General features: G+C 42.0%; 1 protein-coding gene across 2 annotated transcripts; it reads right to left on the minus strand.

Annotated features, from left to right (window-relative positions):
• Window positions 1–167: 167 nt before the first annotated feature.
• LOC133504716 (period circadian protein homolog 2-like) lies at window positions 168–20,007 on the minus strand. 2 transcript variants are annotated; one of them, XM_061827247.1, is made up of 22 exons: window positions 19,841–20,007; window positions 16,372–16,930; window positions 15,079–15,171; window positions 14,463–14,617; window positions 14,257–14,378; window positions 13,916–14,117; window positions 10,741–10,792; window positions 9,516–9,658; window positions 9,243–9,321; window positions 9,057–9,163; window positions 8,781–8,934; window positions 8,447–8,555; window positions 8,087–8,363; window positions 7,699–7,840; window positions 7,489–7,625; window positions 7,114–7,311; window positions 6,675–6,920; window positions 5,111–6,153; window positions 3,072–3,267; window positions 2,734–2,971; window positions 2,454–2,604; window positions 168–2,192 (listed from the first exon to the last, which is right to left on the minus strand). In XM_061827247.1, exons 2-22 carry the CDS (start codon window positions 16,812–16,814, stop codon window positions 2,037–2,039), a joined length of 4,443 nt encoding a protein of 1,480 aa, XP_061683231.1. In that variant the 5' UTR covers window positions 16,815–16,930; window positions 19,841–20,007; the 3' UTR covers window positions 168–2,036. The 2 variants fall into 2 exon arrangements, with proteins under 2 accessions (XP_061683231.1, XP_061683232.1); XM_061827248.1 differs by lacking the exon at window positions 19,841–20,007 and adding an exon at window positions 19,672–19,757.
• Window positions 20,008–21,481: the final 1,474 nt, after the last annotated feature.

Raw genomic sequence — 21,481 nt, forward strand, 5'->3', positions numbered from 1 at the left:
GTATTTCCCTCATTTATAGAGTTTCAGTAGTAGATACTCTGATGACATTGATTCAAAATTTTTATATTTTTTCACCTTTGACCAATCATTGCTTGTGATAAAATCTTCTATCACATAAACAGGACTGCATTGTCAACTGTTTAAATAGTTCTGTAATTTTATTACATCAATTTCAAACACAAATTCCTACATACAATAATGCACAAAACTGCACTTTAGTTGCATATAACCAAACTCATACAGTGGCAACAAAACTAATGTCAGAAAGAACCTCATGTGCCAGTACCGTTTATGCATTTACAGCTTCTTCTCATTCATCAAAAACACTCACCAGAGTGGAATTAATTAAATATTGACTTTTCTCTTTGTGAAAAACAGTAAGGCATAAATCTTTTCCGTGTCGTGCTTTCAGCACATTTGCTTTCTCAATGCCTTATACACATAAGTGCGTTTGGGTGTCCTCAACATAGGACAGACATACTGTACAGTCAGAGCAAATGGACTTGCTCCATGTTGCCGTCTTCTCCATGCACTGAGACATGGAGCCCAAAGTTGAAACTTTCAAAGCTCAGGCATTCCAACAAGACCATCGCGCAACAGAATCATCACATATTGTCCAAATGCACATTAATGGGCATTTCCTCACTGGTCACAGTAACATGACACCGTACAATCGCCATCTACAGCAACAACTATGTACATGTAAAAGCTTTTCTTCAAACACAATAAAATGCACAAAACAGGACTAGAGACAACAGAGTAAAAAATAGATAAAAATAACAACTTTAAAAGAAAAAAAAAAAATCAGTGAGATGCCCTTGGCCCAGTCTGTGTTACATTCAGAAGCCACACCCGAGCAGAGTTTGTAAAAGCACCTGAGCTGGTCCCAGTGGACGAAGCGGCCTCCCCACCCTCTGAAATTGACCATGGAGCTGCTTCCTGAAGTAAAATGATGGGGGTTGTTCAACAGAGCAATTTTATCAATGATTTATTTCCTATGGTCCCCTAATTAGCTACATTACTCTGGATTCACAGATTATTCACAGACTGAATCAATGCAATAGTGCTGGAAACCATTGAGGCAATGGCAATTATGTACTTTATTTTTTAAAGTGCAAATCCTATAGATTTCATGTTCTTTGGGGGGAAAAAAATTCAAAAAAATTTCAACAAAAAAACAATTGCCCATTTGTTGTAGTGTGCAGGCTTGATACTCCAGTTTAGATCCGATTAAAGTGACCTTTCACCTCCTGCAGGAGACTTTGACATGTAATATACAGTGTCAACAGTTAATATACTTTTTATTAATTATTAAGTAATTTGGATCTAGCTTAAGAAACCCTGGTATAGTTTAAATCAACTACAAAATAAATAAGATGAGTTAAATGCACATCTTGTGCTTTGCATCAGATTGTCACTGTTGAGGCAGGTTAAAGTCAGACTAGACTTCTCCTGCCAATTATGTTTGCTGATGAGCCGAGGGTTACACGTTTGCCACTATATAAGTGCTAGAGTAAGAAAAACAGTAAAAAGTGATCATACAAGCATACAACATCTTGTCATCCCACCAAAAACGTTCCTAGTGGAAAACAAATTCAGTACGTGGACAGGAAAACCAAGGAAATGCAATGTGCTCGTGACAATCATGTCGCTTTACAAAATTTTAACATATTGTGAAGAAGTAACCAGCTACACATTTTTGACAGCTCATGTCATCTCTCAGAAAAAGGTTTGGGGTTGGGGGCAAATTCAATAAAAGTTAAAATTTCATATCTGAGATTGTGTTGCGACAGCTGTACAATATAAAAGCTCTGCAAGTACAGACCTTTGTGTGATGACTTTGTATCTCAATCTCACAGTCGACAAACACTAGCAGCATCCACACAACAATCACAGATTCAGTTCATCTGTGTTTATGAGTCTTTTTGAGGACAGTTAGGCACATGGTTGTTTTGTTTCATATTTACAATGTGGGTGTGTGTATGGGAGGGGTCCAGGCTGGTCAAGTGTATCCCTCCTGCTGATGGTTGAAATGTTCACGAGCCAGAGTCCAATTCGGGATTTGGCTCCTCTGACTGGCTTTGAGCATTCTCGCATTCTTGGCTCAGCTCCTCACTCATGTCCCCCAAGTCCATTTCAGGGAGGTTCTCCTCGATGTGGTCCTCTGCGGCTTCCTTGCAGTACAGACATTCCTGAACACATACACACACACACACACACACACACACACACACACACCACACACACACACACAACACACACACACACACACACACACACACCACACACACACACACACACACACACACACACACACACACACACACACACACACACGTTAATGGTTTCAAGTAGTTGTCGTGCTTTCACACACTATCCACATGGTTGGCTGTTAAACCAGCCTCGCAAGAGTATGACTGTCGACTTTTCATGAGTGCATAATTGGTTCATACCTTCACATTGATAGCAGATGGTAGACCCCCTCTTCTCATCCATGGGTGTTCTTCCAGCAGCTCTCGGCGCTGGTCTGACGAGAAATGGGGCTGATTCTTTTGCATCTGTCTTAATCGTTCCTTGTCTTCCCTCAAAATCTTCTGAATGTCCCTGTAGAGCAGCAAATGCAAAATTGTAGTTTCTGCACAAGGGAATGCTCATGGCAATAATATGCAGATTAATAATGAGATCCAAAGTGCACTTAAGCAACCATGGTTACCATGGAGTAGTTGTCCTCACCTGCATGGCATTTGATATGTCATCATGACCTTGTCGTCGGCATTGGCCATCAGCAGCCAAAGGGGCTCCTGGAGAACATACTTAATGAAATGCTCTCCCTCGCCTTTGGCTGACACCTTGGCCCGCGATTGGCCAACATCAGAGTCTCCTTCGCCTCTAGATTTGGCTTTGGTTTTAGTTTTCGGGTCATGTTCCAGAGAATCAATACTGCCAAAGTATTTGCTTGTGTTGCTGCTGCCTATTTAGTGTTTGAGAGAGAAAAAAAAACTTCTAAGTAAAAATCAAAAGCGGCTTGAGAGGGGTTTTCTCTTAGCTTGGTTTGGGAACCATCCACGAACCTGTTCTACTGCCCGAGGCGCCACTTGCTGACATACCGCAGCCATTGCAGCCTGATCCTGAACCTGAGCCCATGGAACCAGATGTTGCCGAACCGGTGCCAGAGTGAGAGTCTTCCTGTTCCTGGAGCAATATATCAAGTAGGTCACAGGATGAAGAGTGACCGTCACTGTGTGGGCCATCTTCTGGAGACTCCACCTGCATCATTAAGAACAAGAGGAACCCTTAAAACATGACAGGTGTATGGAAAGCCGTTTATTCAGTTACATTAACATGAATTACTATATTTTATTCAATAAATTATTGAGTGTCCCTTTTGGACCTCATGCATGCTAATATGGGGGAAGCATTTGGCTCTTCTTTGTCTCCTCTGGGGAATCTGTACACAACTTGAGACCACCAGGAGGTCACTAGGGGAACAGTGACAATTTGGTAGAATGACGCAGGCGTGTTTCCATGTCACAGACTTGTTTTATGGTTTTTAAGAAGTACAGCAGATGTCCGCATAGTCATGGTTCAGCAGCTGGAGGATTACCTATTCACTTATTTAAAATATATATACATATATAGAGATAAACCTTCTTTTTCTGGGAAGTTACCCAGCATTTTTCTTTTTTTTTTGTTGCAGAAACTGCTTATTGGCAGTATTGATACATCTATCAATTGCTTTTCACTCTTCATGATCAGGCCAGCATTTTTCTGCATAATGTTCAACTGACCAACATAATCATGACTCCATAATTGTAATTGCTAAATTTTTGCCATTTTGTTATTTTTTGGCCGGAGAAAAATTCCTTGTGTGTTTTTACACACTTGACCATTAAAGCTGATTCTGAATCTAATTCTGATCAACTTTGTAATGGCGGACGCAGTGGCATCCTTTAAGTATGAGATGTTGACAAACCCTTTTCAAAAATATTTGCGTCGATAGATTAATTGGCCTTTTCCAATTCTATTTTCAAGCTCAGGAGAGAAAAAGATGCTCATGTATTAAATCATATAATCAGCACTTTAAAGTCAATTAAAACTCAAAGACTCTATTTTGCAAAGAAACAATCTGCAGATACTGTAGCTATAACTGGATAGTTTACAGTATGCATGTGCAAATAGTTTTGATTTCCAAGTTTGTGAATGTACTTGTATATACTGTAGCTTCTCTTGCATGCAATTTACATTTCCCCCTAAACTGGTTGTCAGGCAATCGCAGGGCACATGTCACAATCACACCTAGGCCCATTTTAAAGTCTCCAATTAATGTTGCATGTTTTTGAGAGGTGGGAGGACGTCAGAGTGGCCGTAGAAAATCCACACAGGCACGGGAAGAACATGTAAATTCCACACAGGAGGGGCTGGGATTTGAACCCCGGTCCTTAGAACTGAGGCAGATACTCTAACTTGTTGCGACACCGTGTCGGCAGTTATCTTATATAACAAATAATTATTCATTTATTTTAACCTGACCTCGGTCTCCAGTGACAAAAGTAAACAGAGGAAAGTATAAGTCGTGTCATCACCAGGTGCTCTGTCTGCAGGGGATGTTTTCAGCTGACTTTGGAGAAGAGCTGGAGGTAAGTCTCATACTTTGACATTTGTATGCTAACATGCCACCCTTCCTGCTTCAGTACACAATGATTTGTGTGTGTAAATAAAAGGTGACAAAAGAGAGCACGGGACGCAATATGCTGGTCTCCTAGGTATGACTGTGAGTGCGGCTGTTTGTGTCGATGTGCCCTGTGATTGACTGGCAACCAGTTCAGGGTGTACCCTGCCTCCTGTTCCTTGAAAGCTGGGAGAGGCTCCAGCACTTCCGGTGACGCTTGTGAGGATACGCGGCTAAGAAAATGGATGGATGGATATCTAAATGAAAATACGGAACTGATCTGAGAAATCGTCTGCGATAATAAACTGGCCCGATTTCAGGGCTGGGATATCGAATAAATGTTTAAACTGCTTTCCATACAGGTGGTTTGGCAGAGATTTTGTTATATCTAAAATATCTTATCACTTCACACAATTCATTTCAATGCAACAAATCTCTCACCTGTTGTAGATTTTCAGCTTTGGCTGAGACTGTTGCATTCTTTTCCCCAGAAAGTCCTGCTGTAGCAGAACACGGTGTTGCGTTTGTGCCCTGAGGTCCAGCAAAGGTGGCTGTACAGTCCTGCCGCTCCACAGAGCGCTGACCCTCTTCCATGCTGAGCAGATTGAGCTGCAGGGGCGAGCTGCACCGTGATTCAAACAGAGTAGGTGATGTGGTGCGCTCACGTGGGCCAGATGCTGGGGTAGAGGAGCGAGAAGCCGCCCCCTCTCTTGGCTCCAAACCCGAGGCTTTAGGGGGTTGGGTATTTGGGCTGTAAGTGAAGGGCTGAGTTGTGAATGGAGCTTGAGCCACAAATGGAGTCTGGACTGAAAACGTAGGCTGAGCAGTGAAGGGCTGCTGGGCACTGTAGGTCGTCGGACGAGACTGGAAAGGCTGCTGAGATGGAAAGGCAGTCGGCACAGGGAAAATCTGCTGGCTGGTGAAGGGAGGTTGCGTTTGCAGGGTGTAAGCTGACTGCGGAGGCTGAAAGGGCTGCTGGGCACTAAATTGAGGTTGCGTCTGGGTCTGCTCCGGAAAAAAGGTTGGTCTGGGAGCAGGCGCTATTTGGCCCAACGGTCCCATTTGAGGGAAGAGGTAGTTTGGCAGCACAAAAGCCACCATAGGTGTAACAATGGGCGCTGGAAAAGGACTTGCATTGGCAGGAACTTGGGTGCTCTGGCCCTCGACAAAGCCTGTGGAAAGGGAAGGGTCAGGACGGGGCACCTGTGCTGGAGCAGCAGGGGCTGGTGGGTACAGCTGGTAGGCAGGCACCATGGCTGGGTAGGATACATTGAAAGCCGACAAGGACGCTTCTGATGGGGACCATGACGTCTGGTTGAGGCCCTGAAGTGGGGGACGGGGCTTGCGGTTGGACACAGCGCTGTCTGACGAATCAGGATGCTTCATGCGTGGCTTCTTAGACTTTCTATTACGGTTCCCCTTTTTGGCAGTGGTCTCTGGCCTTGTGATGTCCTGTTTGGCAGCACCTCGTAATCCCGATGGTTCTGAAGTGACATATTCGGAGGTCAGAAAGTTGAACAGTTTCGACATCTTAGACAAAAGCACTGAGACATACACATGAGAAATTAAAGAAAGAGAAAACATTTTGGACAGCTTCCAAGTCAGTAACGAAACCAGAACAAAAATACAGTGAGCCAGGCCCTCTCAAACATTAGTGACCTCTCAGAATCACATGTTTCTCAAAGGAGTTGAAGATGCATTTGCATCAAAGCACGGACCCAATCCATATTATGTTCTATTTTCACTTCCTTTAGGTGTCATAGCTAGATATCCCATTAGTTTGGCAGTGAAAGACAGAGCCAAGACAAAGGTCTCCAAAGTTCATGTGGAAGTAGAATGAGACGCTCCCTTTTAGTTCCAAGACTGAGTAGTGAGTAAATGGCCCCCACTTGAATTCAACTTAATTGCTCATATTAAGCCAAATTCTTCAAGTTAAAAATTAAGGACCAAGGCTTTTTATAATTGACAGATAATCCCTTGTTGTTGTTATGCAAATAATGTTTACCTTCAGGGTTGATTGGCCCCTTCTGTCTGTGCAGATGTGTGGAATAGTCCTTCTGGAAGGTCCTGGCTTTACAGAGTTCTCGGCAACGGGTGAGGAATGCCTGTTCCTCTTTCTGCGTGTGGGCTGCCAGCACCTGCTTGGTCAGTCCCAGCCGCTTATAGGCCTCTTTCTCCTGGCTAACCGGCGATACCACACTAACGGGCGGCGCAGGGGGGGCCAGGCTCTCTGCCACATCCTCAATTATTTCTGCCAAAAGACAACATTCATGAACATTAAACGAGTCACAATTTAGAATGCTTACTCGCTACGCTGCTCTGGCACTATTTTTGCATGGCATCTTGGTACCGCTATGATTATGCTGTGTTGTATCAGCCAGCGTTACAGTCCTCAACTCATTGCTTTTTTCTGTCATCTGATACTGAGTGGAACTAAAACTTACCAGACTCAGGTTGAGGCTTCTTGTCTCCGACATGCACAATGGTGCTGCTATAGCTACACTGAGATGTGATTGACACAACACTCTCTGCCTTGCTGGGTAAGGGAAGGGCTCCCATTGGTGCTCCAACCACTGCTGCCTCGGACTTCTTCAGCGCTTTCATGTTTGACAATCCAGGCTGGCTCTCAAGCATCAAAGAATCTAAAGAAAAGAGTCATCGATTGTTGGCTCCCAGTCTCATCACTAAATCCAAAATAAGTGTAGAGGGAAATTTCTCAAGTGTTCTTGCTGGAACATGTATATACAGTACAGGTAAATGTATGTATGTAGGTGTGTGTATGTGTGTGTGAGTGTAAGTCCTGAATCATCAGCACACACCTGTGTTTGAACCACCAGGTGGTTGGACGGTATCCTCTGAACATTTTTTGTCATCATCTGAGTTGGAGGAGGTGGTGTTTGACGAAAACTGGTATTTCCTCTTTACAGTGATGGGGATGTTACAACTCTCCAGATAACTGGAAAAATGGACAGTAGAGTGTAAGTCTAAATTTAAATATTACACTTACAAACACACTTGCAAGCACTTACCGGATGACGCTGTCAAGACAGCTAATCTGCTGATAGGAGCAGACAGTCTGGTCTTTGAAAGTAAATTCATCCATGTTGGCTGCAATGCTATCTCTTGGTGCTGAGTCCTTCAGACGCACCACTGGACTCTTCTGTGAAACCACTGTTCCAGAAAGACAAACTTAAGTTTCAGTCAGAAAGACAAGCTGCATGCATGTAACAGGTTTACTAAAAGTACAATGTAAAAAAGTTATCATGTTTCTCAGCTTCTGTGGGTTCTCTCTGACGTTTAGGGGTTCCCACAGTTTAAAAGCATACTGTACGTATGTATGTTTGAACTGTTATTTTGGTTCTAACCACTTCCATAGATATCTTGAAATGAATACTTTGGATACTGAACTGAACTTACCGTCATGGTTTTTCTTTTCGGGTTTGGATGGGAATGGAGCAGGTGATGGAGGGGGGGAGCGCAGGCACACCTGTGAGTCCTGGTTCTTCAGCATGTGAACTCCCTTACAAATCTCCTGGAATGTCCTGGTGGGCTTGGCCTTGCTTGTTTCCTCAGTTGTGATCCCCACCATCACATTTCCATTGCTTTCGCTGGATGAGCCATTGCTCATTTGCTGTTCATGGGAACCATTGCTGCCATGACTACCATAACCACTGGATCCCATATTGTGCACCGGCTAAGGATAAAGAGGCTGTTAAAGAAACTGACGACAAATCTTCTGCGAAATGTGTTTAAATAAAGTATAACGTGTGTACATACTTGAAGGAGTAGCCTGTGGATCTGCTCACTAATTTCTTGGATGTCTGAGTCCATCATCTTCCCTTCATTAAAAGCCAGTGCTGCAAAAACATCTTCGTTCACAGGACCCCTGAAAATAACATTACACTTGTAAGTAAAACACATGTAGAATTTTCACAAGAGTTAACGCGATGAAATTACAAAGTAGAGTTGCCATGTGGTGCAACCAAATGTGTGTTACAGATTCAGATCCTTAGCTGGCACCATGTGTAGCTGTCCAGGATAAATCTGCACAGTTGTTGTTGGCAATCAAAAAGGAAAACATAACTTGTGATGTGCGCATGCACAGACTTACATGCGGACTTTGTGCCTGCCAATGACAAAGGAAACTTTGCGGCTCCAAGGGTTTACAAAGCTGGACCAACTGGTGTCGATTGTGATATATTCCCCATTTCTTGCACAGAAGCGTATCGATGAATGATCAAATGGCTGACCGGCATACTTCAAAACTGTTGGTGCATGGAAAAGACTGTGTCAAATGATATAGTCATAAAAGTAATGTGTTTATTAAGAAATGTATGAGTCCCGTCAGACCACAGATATCAATTCCAAGAAAGAAATTAAGCCTTACTCTTGCGATGCACAGCCAACATGATGGGCCTATCGCTCGGGTGCAGATTGAGCAGCACAGGTGTCCCAATCAAGTCCTGGGGGAGGTAACCCAACAGTGGAACAGCCCTGGGGGGAGATTTTTAAGAGGTTTTAATTTTTTACATTCATTGAGATAATAACTCAATAAATGGATTTTCTTGCTCACCTTTCATCGACATCCTGAAAAACACAGTTAGGCGTGTGTGTGGTGGTGAAGATGCGTTTATCAGGAGGGATTCTGGGTGCTAGCAACAGAGAGAAGAGAAAAGAGAAAAGATCTGCATTACCTCTGTGCTTAAATCCAACTTATTTATGTCATGGCACATTTTAAAAAAGGACATTTTACACCTGGCCACTGTAGAAGTCATGTTTGTATGGTACTAATGACAGTAGTAAATTCTGTTTCTTCAACTGAGGGACAAAGCTATAATGGTCTCACCTTCATATCCAGAGTGTACCCTCTCTGCCAGCAGGAGGCAGCAGAATTGCTCCTCAGAGAGTTCTGCATCTTGGACTTTCATTAGATAAGGAGTCATGCGGAACGGGTAGTACTGCATATCACCATAGTGCTCCTTTCCACCACTGTAACACATACATACATAATTTCAGATAGGTTTGTTCTATTCATATAACTTAGACATGCACTTGAACCCATGTTGATGTGTTTTTTAATTATTGGTTTCAAGTAGGGGTCACCAACATGGTGCCAACCCACACATGACAAGTAACCCCCAAGGACCACGTGGAGCGTTTTCTAAAACGGCTCACAAGTGAGTGACTCGGAATATTGTAGATGTGATCATTAAAAATGTAAACACTTGTAGAGATTGATAGAAATAGGGTTGCATCGATATTTATCTGTTTTCTACCTTGTTAGATCAATCCATCCATTTTCTTAGCCACTTATCCTCACAAGGGTTGCAGGAGTGCTGGAGCCTATCCCAGCTGTCAACGAGCAGGAGGCAGGGTATACCCTGAACTGGTTGCCAGCCAATCGCAGGGCACATAGAGACAAACAGCCGCATTCACAATCACACCTAGGGGCAATTTAGAGTGTCTAATTTCATGTTGTATGTTTTTGGGATGTGGCAGGAAACCGGAGTGAAACGCCATGCAGCCACAGGGCGAACATGTGAACTCCACACAGGCAGGTCTGGGATTGAACCCATGACCTCAGCACTGTGAGGCCAGCTGCACCACTGTGCCGCCCTCCTTGTTAGATCATTGCTGATAATTGTGACAGGTCATCATTTATTAATTTTAACATAAGGTTAAATGGAATTTGAGCAGCTTTGCTATTTCAGAAGTGTGGACTGGTAGCCTTTCATATCAATCAGTACCAAAGAAGTACCTCTCTGTTTCAAGAAGGTTGGTGACCCCTGGAGAGATTAAAAAATGTCCTGATGCATTTAATACAGCTTCAATAAATGAATGCCGTTGATTTTCGTTTCAAACTAGTAACGCAAACTGTGGCAGGTAGAGCTCAAAGTACAGGTGAAAAAAGCAAGCACCATAGCTACAAGTGCAGTGAAAAACGGGCTTAATACACAGTTACATCCGAACACGCTTTGCTCTGCTGCAGTGCTACTTCACTTTTACTCAGGGATTGTTGGAGCATACTGTAAATCTATGAATTACGGAAGCTGCTGTGCGCTTTCACTCACCTGATGCGGCAAAAGAAGGATTTCTCCTGCATGCACTCCGTGGGAGATGACTCTGAATAAAGAGACGGGGAGGAAGGTGAAGAAGCAGGATGACAATAGTGGGCATTTCCATAATCACCCATCCGTTGAAGTTTGGATGAGATCAAAATCTCATGAAAAATCTTGTGAAGTCATACATGTGACCTTTATACAATCTGTACAAGTGGCATATTTAGGTTGTGCAAGAGTAGAAAAAAAAGGACTTTTACATCTCAAAATAGTCAACACCCCCCCACCTCCACCAAAGTGACCGAACTATTGTGGTCCCGATCTGACCAAGTCTTTGGAAACTGTGGCCAATTACATAATTTTCACCAGCATAATTGAAATTTGTGATACCAATACTTTATTCTTTAGACTTGACTATGAGAAGGTATCATATTAAGGTACTTTTATTGAAACGAAAAAATAATAAGAATTGAGAATGCTCCATTTGTTTCCTGTATTTTGGGACATGGGTGGGGGCGGCAGATCCACCAATAATCTTACTTTTTCATGCTTAAGCAGTAATGAACTTCAAGCTAAGCTGTAATGTACTTCAATTCAGTTGAAGACTATTCTGAATGGATAATGACTGCTTTTTGGCATATTTTTTTGTGTGCCTAATAAGGGAAATGCTTCAATAGGCAGAACACAACAAGACGAGATGTGTCTCCATTGTGCCGAGTTGCACAGCAGCTTTAATCGCTCAGCTCTTGAAGCGGGTCAGCTCAAAATTTGTGGTTGAATTACACTGCATGATGGTTTGTCACCCATGTACAACAATCACATTCCCAGGAGCATTAAAGGTGAGACAATAAAGCAGCTGGAACTTCAGAGAGGAATATTCGGTCTGTATCTGTACGCCAGCTCTTTGAACAAAATTGGGCCGCAATAAAAACAAAGTATTGTATTTGCAGACAGATGGTGATCTCAAAGGCAATATTTCATCTTCCATGAGTAGATCCTTCCATGTCTTACATCTACAACACAAACGGGTCTTGAGGATCTCAAACTCGTAGTTATTGTTGTTAAGCACACCCTCCAGACGTTTGTCAGTCAGGTTAAGCTCACTAGGTTGACCAAGGCAGCCTTACTAGCCAATCCTACAGCAACCCCAATAAATGTGATAGAAAAGATGGGGGAAGTGCACACAATGCTGATGGCTGATGAACTCAGCCCATCTGCCTGGCATTGGGTGCAGGTAGCAGGTACAAATGAGATGGCAGCCCAGAGATTGAAAGCAATACTCCAGAGGAGCTGATAAATTGTCAGAAGACATTGAGGGCTCATCCTCAGTGGAGTTCACAGAGTTCATCTGGAGATGGTTTTGTTGGAGGCGGAAGAGCCATAGGAGGTGGGACTGGAAGACATGAAAATCCAGCAGTTTGAGCCTGAGGCAAAATTGTCAAACAGCATCTGACTGATGTCTCTCATAAACTGGGCACTGTCTGCAAATCACTAAGACTGAGTAACTTAAGATGAGTTGTTGTCATTGTCAGCGAGCTCCAAAAAATGTCATCAGAGCTGACCTCCTCGTCGGAGAAACAGCACACAACCTTTGGCTGCAATATGTCCTGAGGGATCTTGTGGCTATCCATGCTCTTTATGTCTTCCACACTACGCCACTTTTCAGGGCACTGGATGAGGGAGGCCTCCACTGGGTTGTTGAGGGTATGGCTTTTACAGATCCTTTCCACGGCACGGAGGCAAAAGAGATCTCTCCATCAAGCCAAACTATCAAGGCAGCACAGAAAATGTGCAAGCAGGTTTGCAAGGTGACAGTCATATAAATGGGCAAATATTACAAGTCAGTGATTTCTCCATATTATCCATCTTGGTCTATTTTGCTAGTGCTGGGACCAAAAGACTTCCAGTTGAGGCAAAGGTCGGTGGCATTAGTTATCGCTGCTCCAAATTGCTTAATGATTTCTCATATCCTTTGTCCACATTTCTGGATTGACAACCGGAGTTTAGACATCTTCTAGCTAACAAGGGTCCTGGTATAAAAGGCAGCTGAAACCAGAGGTCTGAAACAGAGCTGGATGGATGAGGATCTTGTTGATTAAGATCCCAAAGAGCTTTTGTGAGCATGAGAAGCTCCACAGACATCATCTTGGTGCATCTGAAAAGAAAGATCTTGCTCTGTTTTGATTGTGTGGTAAACATAAGCAATATTTTGTTCAGACTCATTTTTCCTGGATACTGTACAATGTGGATGACATCCTCATTATGAAGAACGCAAGTTTGTATTTTGACCAGTGTGGCAATATTAATGACTGCACCATCGATGCTCTTGTCTTCAAGGCACACCTTTTCATCTTGCACAATCATGCAGTACTCCCCTGAGAGAATTCGCTGATGAGAAGCGGAACTTTGGCCTCAGTGAAATTCACTTTGACCAACTTCCCCCATGGCGTACCCCTTCAGTGATCATCTACCTCCCAGTGTTTGGAACCAAATACAGAGTTCCTTGGGTAGTTGTGTGTAACACGATGAGTTTGTTGTCTCAACAGTTCGGTCGAGAATTTTAACGTCTTGTCATTTTCCAACAAGGAACAAGCACTACTTACTCCCCTTTTTCTTCTTCTTAATCCACTAACGAGGTATTGGATTCGAACTGAAAACTCATGCTACTCAGATTCGGGTGCAAACATTTATAAAATCAAGTGTGTAGTGAGACAACAAAAACACTGGTTGTATTGTATGTGCTGAATTAGATTTTTAGAAGACTTTTGAAAACAGCAGGACGGGGCGTGCAGCACAATAAGACGGCCAAAAAGGTCAAATCCTTACCACTAAAATAATTATACCATCTTAATACCGGTAAACACGATAATACAAAACCTATAAACAGTATAATATATACAGTGTGGCAGGTGTCTGTGAGTGTGCATGCACTGGTTTGGGTGAGATTCATCATGCTAATCAAATATTGTACGTGCTATGTGTGTGTGTGTGTGTGTGTGTGTGTGTGTGTGTGTGTGTGTGTGTGTGGGTGGCTCATGTGAAGGAAATGGATGCTTTTACGTGTGTGCACGTGGTGAGATTTGGGTTCTGTGTGGATTTTTTAGTGCCTGGTACAGCCGGTGGGAATCGACTCCCCATGCAACATATTTAAATGCAACACTCACACCAGTTTTGAAATTGCTGTTACCTGCTCCGGTGCACATGCTCCATGAGGGCAAGCGGTATGGCGTCGTGAAGCTGTAGAACACGCTGACGTCCTGAGGTGTCAAGAATTCCACAAACTTGGCATTGTGGAATACTTCACGCTTGCAGTTTAAGATGGACGCTGCCTGATCTGAGATGTAAACTATTTTCCCTGTGATTAGTGAGACGGCCACAGCAAATATATCCTAGAAGAGAAAAATACATTGATGTACACTGTTTTAAACACTTGAAAAGGAAAAAAATAACATTGTGATGATTCTTCAAAGGCAATAATTGAGATGACATGCATGTTGATGATATCATCACAGATGTGTGACCACGTACAGTGTTTCTGAGGGTGTATTCCGAAGTGATGCTATTGATTTCTTCAATGGTGTAAGATGGCACTTCAAAACCCGGTGGTTGGCTATCGTTGATCATTAGCATCTGGTAATACTCTTCATTGGCTGTGAAGGGAGGAAAAAAGCACATGGTTGCCGTAAAGCTGTGACTGTAGACTGATGCATGCTGTCAACAAGACACAACCTTACCTTTCACCTGCTTGACACACCGTAGAGCATATTTGAGTGTGTTGACAGTGGTAGATTTGCCCTTGCTCCTCTTCTCCAGGGGCAAATGCAACTTCAGCTCCTTAAGTGTCTTAAAGAGCTCCTTCTGTGTCTTCGCTTTAGCCGACTGTTCGCTACTGCATAGCATACATGAGACAAACACATGCATCAGAGAACAGACACTCCTGAGTGGTGGTAAAAACTGACTGAAGAATGATGGGACTGACTGAAGTGAGTGAGATTTGGAAGTGGAGGAATTAATGAGTTTTCTCCTCTTATAGTTTGAGTGCAGATAAACTTTAGAGCAGGCTGAAGGAAAAAAAGGAGACTTGGCTACTGTATGTTCCATTGCTGAACTCATTCAAATTGTGATGGTTCAATTTGGTCTACTATGTTCTTTAAGCAGTTGGAATGTTGCTAGTAACACAAGAAATAAATCTCAATTGTGCTGCATGATGCTGACTGCAGTAGTGACTTTTGGCTGGATATATTCTGTCCCTAACCAACAACCACACTAGCTACAAGCTGGCATATACTGATCAATATACACCTCTGATTATGAAGTTAAGAAAGAGTTCTAAAATAGAGGTTTACTCACCTGCAACCACTAGTAGATGGGTTGTCCTGCTCGGAGCTCACCAGACTGAAGGCATTTGAGCTACTTGGTGGAGAGGGGCTGTGAGAATTTGAGCTGTAATAATAAACCAAATCTTACTGAGACTGTTGGGATCATAACGAAAGAACAGTTTTGGGGACAAAACAAAAGGTCACACAAAACACCAAGTGATTTAAGAACTTGCTAGAATGTGTTAGAAAAACACGTAATCCGTATGTGAGGTAAATTATTGATTAAGCATGGAAATACGATTTTTTTTTTTTTTTTTTTACAGAGAATGCCAGTTGGACAAATGTATATGTAAAATAGACCAAATACTGTACTATTGAAACAAATAAAGAAATGTAAAACGGTGGGAGAAAACAACAACTATCTCAGCTTTATCTCAGCCTGTAACCATAACTGGCAAATTAACTTCAATTTTCGAATTACAGCTCTGATCTTGAAAATTGCCTAAAATACTACATGCACGTGTGTGACAAGATGACCACAAAGAGAAACAAGAATCGTCCAGGAAAACTAACCAAGGATGTTTATTTCAAAGACAGGTCTGACCTTCTCAAGTTTCTGCTACATAATGCTACTTATGATTGCCATCTTTGTGTGTTACGATGTATGCACACATGGCTCACTGATCGTATTATATCACTAGTTTGAGAAAGACACTGCAGATTCCATTCAAGAGTCTTCAAGGGCTTTGGTCTACCTGCAGGAATATGCTAAATATGATGTGGGGGTATGTCTCGGACTAATTGTACTATCAAGGACAGTGTATTTTCTGTTTGAATTAGTTAGAGAGACTTGAAATTTAATTTGCAGAACTGTCCATGCTTCTAGGTTATTGGGGACCTCATTACCAATAGAGGACTCTCAAGGAAACCACTTAGTCCAATACAACCCAGAATTTCAGCTTAAACAGGACAGAAATTGTCCATTCCGATTACATTAAAATTATCAGTAGAACACTACAGCTAATAAGGTGACATTGTAAATACAATATGTTGTCTCTTACTTTACCGTGATCATAGATGGCTTCATTGTCATATTTTAGAAGGCACGACATTGTTGCTATGAAATGGTTTTACGCATTAAAAGGGCTTATGAATACAACTTTTCTGTCATTGTCGAATATCAGATGAAAGAAGACAACGGTGAAGCCATGACTCATACAGGAGAAAATGATCCCTCTATTATATTTAATGATCCATACTTCCATGACCTAGATGGTCTCTTCCACAGAATGACAGATAATTTTACATGACTGAGTGCTCTCACCTCTTGTTGCTTCCTGATGACTCGAGGAGAGCGGAATCTTTCCCATTTCCATTTGAACTGCCCACAGATTCATTGCCGTGAGACTCATTTCCATGCGATTCGTTGCCATGGGATTCGGTCCCACTCCCGCTTGAGCCGGCCATCTCTACATCTTCGTGTAAGCGAGTCCGCTTCCTTTCATCGTGGGGAGAACCCGGTGACGCGGGGTGATCGTGGCTGGTGTCACTCCCCTCTGAAGCCAAGCCCAACTCTGGTTCCAGATCACCCTCATCCCTCCTACCACAACCCTCACTGTAACTGGTGGCCATGCGGTGAAGTTGGCTGATGGAAGAGCAGGCAGAGATCTCTCCTTTCTCAATCTGAAGGCCGACCCTTTCACGGGACCGTTCCCGCCCCTCCAGGGTTGAATAGAGGTAATGCTGAGGGTCACTGTTGTCACACATGGAATGGGCCAAAGGACAGGTGATGGGAGACTATGTTGTCTTCCTCATGGTAGCACCACAAATGGTATTGCACTGGAGTCCAAGTCTAGTTGATCCCTCACCATGAAGGAAGTGACCTACAAATTAAAAAGAAAGATTTGAGTTTATATTGTATCCAGAGACCAATAACCGACAAAACAAAAAAATTGTCTAAAATATCAAAATCGGTTAGGTGAACACACACACACACACACACACACACACACACACACACACACACACACACACACACACACCAACATTCACATAGAACCTGGAACTATTCAGCCATCGAAAGTTCATTAAACTTCAAATAAAATGCGATTAGAACCTGTGATCCTGTGGGTGAAAAATTCCCAATTAAAGGAGAGTGTAAAGCTAAGAAACATCCAATTAACATCCCAAATACAAATAGCATATGTACCAAACATTCGTAAAACCCACAGCGGTACCCTCAGTCAAATGCCTCTCCATAGCAGAGGACATTTAAGTGCATTTTTTTTTTTTTTTACAGCTTCGCCCTTCCAATATGAAGTAATCTATTAGAAAACAGAAGAACAACAGATCTCGGGACAAACTGAGCCCCCTCTTACACAGAATAGTATTTCAATAATGACTTCTCTCTTCTTATTTTCCCCTTATGCAACGCGGAGTAGTCCTGCACAATTGTCTATTAGCCACAATAATACAAAACAGGTTATGTGTATTCTGTAAGCCTGATATTACCTTAACCCTTAAATAAAGATCATGCTCAGTAAGTCATATCAAAGGGATTTTCCTGCCAATTTATTCTGTGCCACATCTGCATTAATACAAAAGTATATACAAAAGATGCAACGATCACAAACAGTATTCTTCACCTCACTGCTTGGTTAATCCATTCAAGTAACAGGCATTGTAGCAGCAACCAAATTGCCTCTTTGCTTATAGCTGTGGAATAGCAGGCCACAGCTACAATATTTATGTAAGCCAACTTCAATAATCTGACCATTTTCCAATTTTTACATAAGTACCCATGTGCAAATGTACAAAGGTTGTAGTGACAGTTCATAGCATTTAGATTTATTTCAAAACATAATACATTCCAACCAGCCTCCATCCTGCTGCTCAGACGTTGGGACTGATAATAGACAAGCTTTTCAGGGGAGATCTGCTATTGGCTGCAGCCAATGATCAGTCAAGGAGAGACCAAAGAGTGTTAACAAGTTAGAGCCAGCTTAGCCAATCAGTGGACTGACAACTAACATCTCTTCTCTTTACAGAACACTTCCATTTTCACCACAAAAATACATGAAAACTAATACCAAAGGCAATAAATAATTACTGTTGCGTCACAAATTTACAATTCTATTAAATGACATTTAGAATTTAGTCCACGAACAGTCAACAAAGGAAAGGAAAGCAATCTAAAAGCAAAAAAAGAAAAAGAAAATGAGGCTGATTATTATTATTATTATTTCTTATTAATTCAAAACGACCCAAAATGCTGCTGAAGAGACCAAGAGAAAATGAAGCATACATCAACATACAATTTTGAGACTACAATTTAAAAATACGCTACAATATAAATTAACCTTACCACAGTCAGCTTCCAATATGAACACACAAGAAATGGCAAGACACTTTTAAGCTAAACAAATTCCAAAGGAAAAAGCTTTAAGGTTCCATCGAAATATGCTCACTTACAAGTAGATCTCAGAAGGACATCATGAAACTGAACTCAAGTCGGCTACTGCATGAAGCTCTGCATCATCATTCAGAGGCTGAACCAGTCACACTAGCCCAGCTCTCAACATTATACAACGGCTGCTCCGGTCACATGGATTTGGCTCCAGTGCAGCTCCAAGCTACTGTAGCCTTGTTTTAGAAAACCAAAGCCTTTGCCCTGTATCCAGGCGTGGCACTTTCTCAGCACATTACTTACAGAAATTGTAAGAGAACTTAAAAAAACCCCAAACAGAATGTCTTGTTTGGTCAATTTCAGGACACACACCCAAAACACTATCAAAGCAGACATAAATCGCTTTAAAAGATATCAGTCCAAATGTAGGACAAATTTATATTCCAGTGGTAACTATAATGAATTAAGACTATCACGTATATAAAAACGAGGATATTTCCTAAACTACAAGACAAATGGAAAATGTGTGATCTTGTCAGCAGTTGAGTACAAAAATGACAACCATGAAAACCCCACACTTCAGAGAAAACCTCGACTATTTAAAATAATGACATTGAAAACTTAATAAAAATGTCAAGTGTTAATTAATGAAGAGTAGTGTGGCAGGGGGGCAACGTTTCTCTGGGAGCTCTAGACCTCTTAAGGCCCTTGGAATAAAATGAGAACGAACAATAAAAAAAATAGAAACAACCATCTATTAATCATTCGTACGACTGTTATAACGTTACACAGCTGCAGGATTACCTCATTTCATTCGACTATCCGTTGACATCTCAAAATATGAGACTTTTTACATTTCTATTGGCAATGTTGTAGGTATTGGGCTATGTATAGCCACCAAATCTTGGTTAAAAAGGAAGGCGATTATGACATCATCTTGATCAATGTGCAAAATTGCGCATATTTCCATTTGCTTGAAGGCTACAGATAACAATATAAAGCGTTTTAATTAAAAAAATATGATAAAATTGCCCAAAATCCTCCCTCTCCCCTCACCCACCGTGACCTGCTATTCACAAGTCACACACACGTTGACCTGCAATCCACAGCACGGTACACTGACACAGTTATGTAAAGATGGCGAAACAGCCTAAAAACACACACAAAAACAGCGGTCGCGCGGCCCAAAATGGCCCACGTCAAGTAATCGAACGCTACCTTTGCAAGCAGGTATTCCAATGACAATATAATGGCATTTTTGATTGAAAAAAGTCAAAAAAAGTAGAGCAAGCTGAATGTCGGCGCATGCGCACATGGGATTTAGTTATGCAACTTATTTTTGCTCTCTTACTCCAATTAAGAGGAGGAATTTTTTGTAAAAACTCACCTGGTGTATTAGAAGAAAATCACGTTTCCGGACGAATCTGATGTCATGTAAAAGTAAAGCCGAAAGCCCGAGAAAAAGCTCCACGTAACGCTCAGTATTCCTCAATGGGAGACGGACAGTATTCGCACAAGCTGACACAGTCGTCGGCAGTTCCGCCCTCTGTTCCCTCCGGTTCAGACACACCAGCCAATCAACGAACGCGCCTCGCGACCTCAATTATAACCCCGCCCTTACCATTGTGTTATTGGCTAGAAATTTTAGGTTTCCATGGAAAACGAGACGAAATTACATAGTCCTGATCTTATTGGGCCAGGGAGCTGTCAATCATTTTATATAAACAAGCCAACCTCCGCACGTGGAATCCCATGTTACGTATCTCCCGTGGAGTGAGCCGGCGAGTTGTGACTCCTAAACAACGCACAGCAAGTGGAAATTACATAAAAGCATAAGTGTGACTTTCAGACAGTCGACGTCGAGCCACACATAAAGTCATTGACCATTGGCTATTCACCTAGTACGTATTTCGCGACAGGCGAACTTTGAACCACTGGCGCAAGTTGGTTCCAGCGAGTTACAATTACATTTTCGTAATAAAACATGAATTATTTTCTTCTTCAGTACTGCATGCGGTCAACCTAGTGAAGTAAGGACCTCAACATTAGATACAAAAATCCAAATTCACTGACGTACAACTGAAAATCCATTCATTCAACTTTCCACTTAGAACACGAGTTGTTTCCCTTCTTATTCATGGCGACTCTCGCATCAGAAGTTGAGGGCTGCTGACCCTCCAACCAGACAAAGTAAACGTCACTGTTTTGTACAAATAGATCGCCGCACTTCTTTTTAGGGAAACGTTGTGCCTTCGAGTAAAGGTTATTTTGATTTCGAGCCACAGGAAAAACTGCAAAAAAAAATCTATAGAAATTCTATTAAAAGTCATAGCAACTTGTTCTATAAAACTTTGGCTATGAATTTCTATAGAATACTATGTTTCTATAGAAATTCTACAGAAAGGTTTGAAGAACAGAAAGTGGCACAGTGCTTGATCTCAAATTTCTATTGAATTTGTACAGAAAATAATTTCTGTAGAACAACTTTCAAGTAACATCAGAGTTAATACACATGCTGAAGTCGCATAATAACATGCATCAAGTATTTGTGACAATATATAAATACTGTCATGACTATGGAGATTTCAAAATAGGGCAAGTCCATCATGCAAGACAAGTCACTATTATAAAACCTACATCTCGAAAAATCAGAAACCAGCTGTCAGTGTGTTAAAGAGGGCACAATGTCCACAAATTTCAATCACTCTCAACGAAATGGCCAAACAGACCAAGGTCATCTGACCAAATCCGGATTTGAACCATTATTCCACAGTTTCAAACATGCGGATTGTGAAAAATACTCAATTAACTGGATTTGCATCCATTACATCTTGAGTACCAACATCACCAACAAAAATAAACAGCTAGCATTTTTTTCAAGTTCGAGTATTAAAGTTTCCGGAGGTACCCACACGAACATTTCCAACCGTTCTCTGGGTGTGGGAAATGGGGATAGGTTTGATTGTTTCGCCTGCCAGCAGGTGGGCGTGAGTTGTATGCTGATGCAGTTGACTGAAGGGAAAGAAGA

This window comes from Syngnathoides biaculeatus, chromosome 8, assembly GCF_019802595.1.
Source record: "Syngnathoides biaculeatus isolate LvHL_M chromosome 8, ASM1980259v1, whole genome shotgun sequence".
Classification (NCBI taxonomy): domain Eukaryota; kingdom Metazoa; phylum Chordata; class Actinopteri; order Syngnathiformes; family Syngnathidae; genus Syngnathoides; species Syngnathoides biaculeatus.

Coding starts and splice junctions, on each gene's coding strand:
- LOC133504716 (XM_061827247.1), bottom strand. CDS start 16,814: ATGTGTGACAACAGTGACCCTCAGCATTACCTCTATTCAACCCTGGAG. Junction 14,379..14,462: donor GTGTGTCAAGCAGGTGAAAG/GTAAGGTTGTGT, acceptor CTCCCTTCACAG/CCAATGAAGAGTATTACCAG. Junction 2,972..3,071: donor CGCCTCGGGCAGTAGAACAG/GTTCGTGGATGG, acceptor AACACTAAATAG/GCAGCAGCAACACAAGCAAA.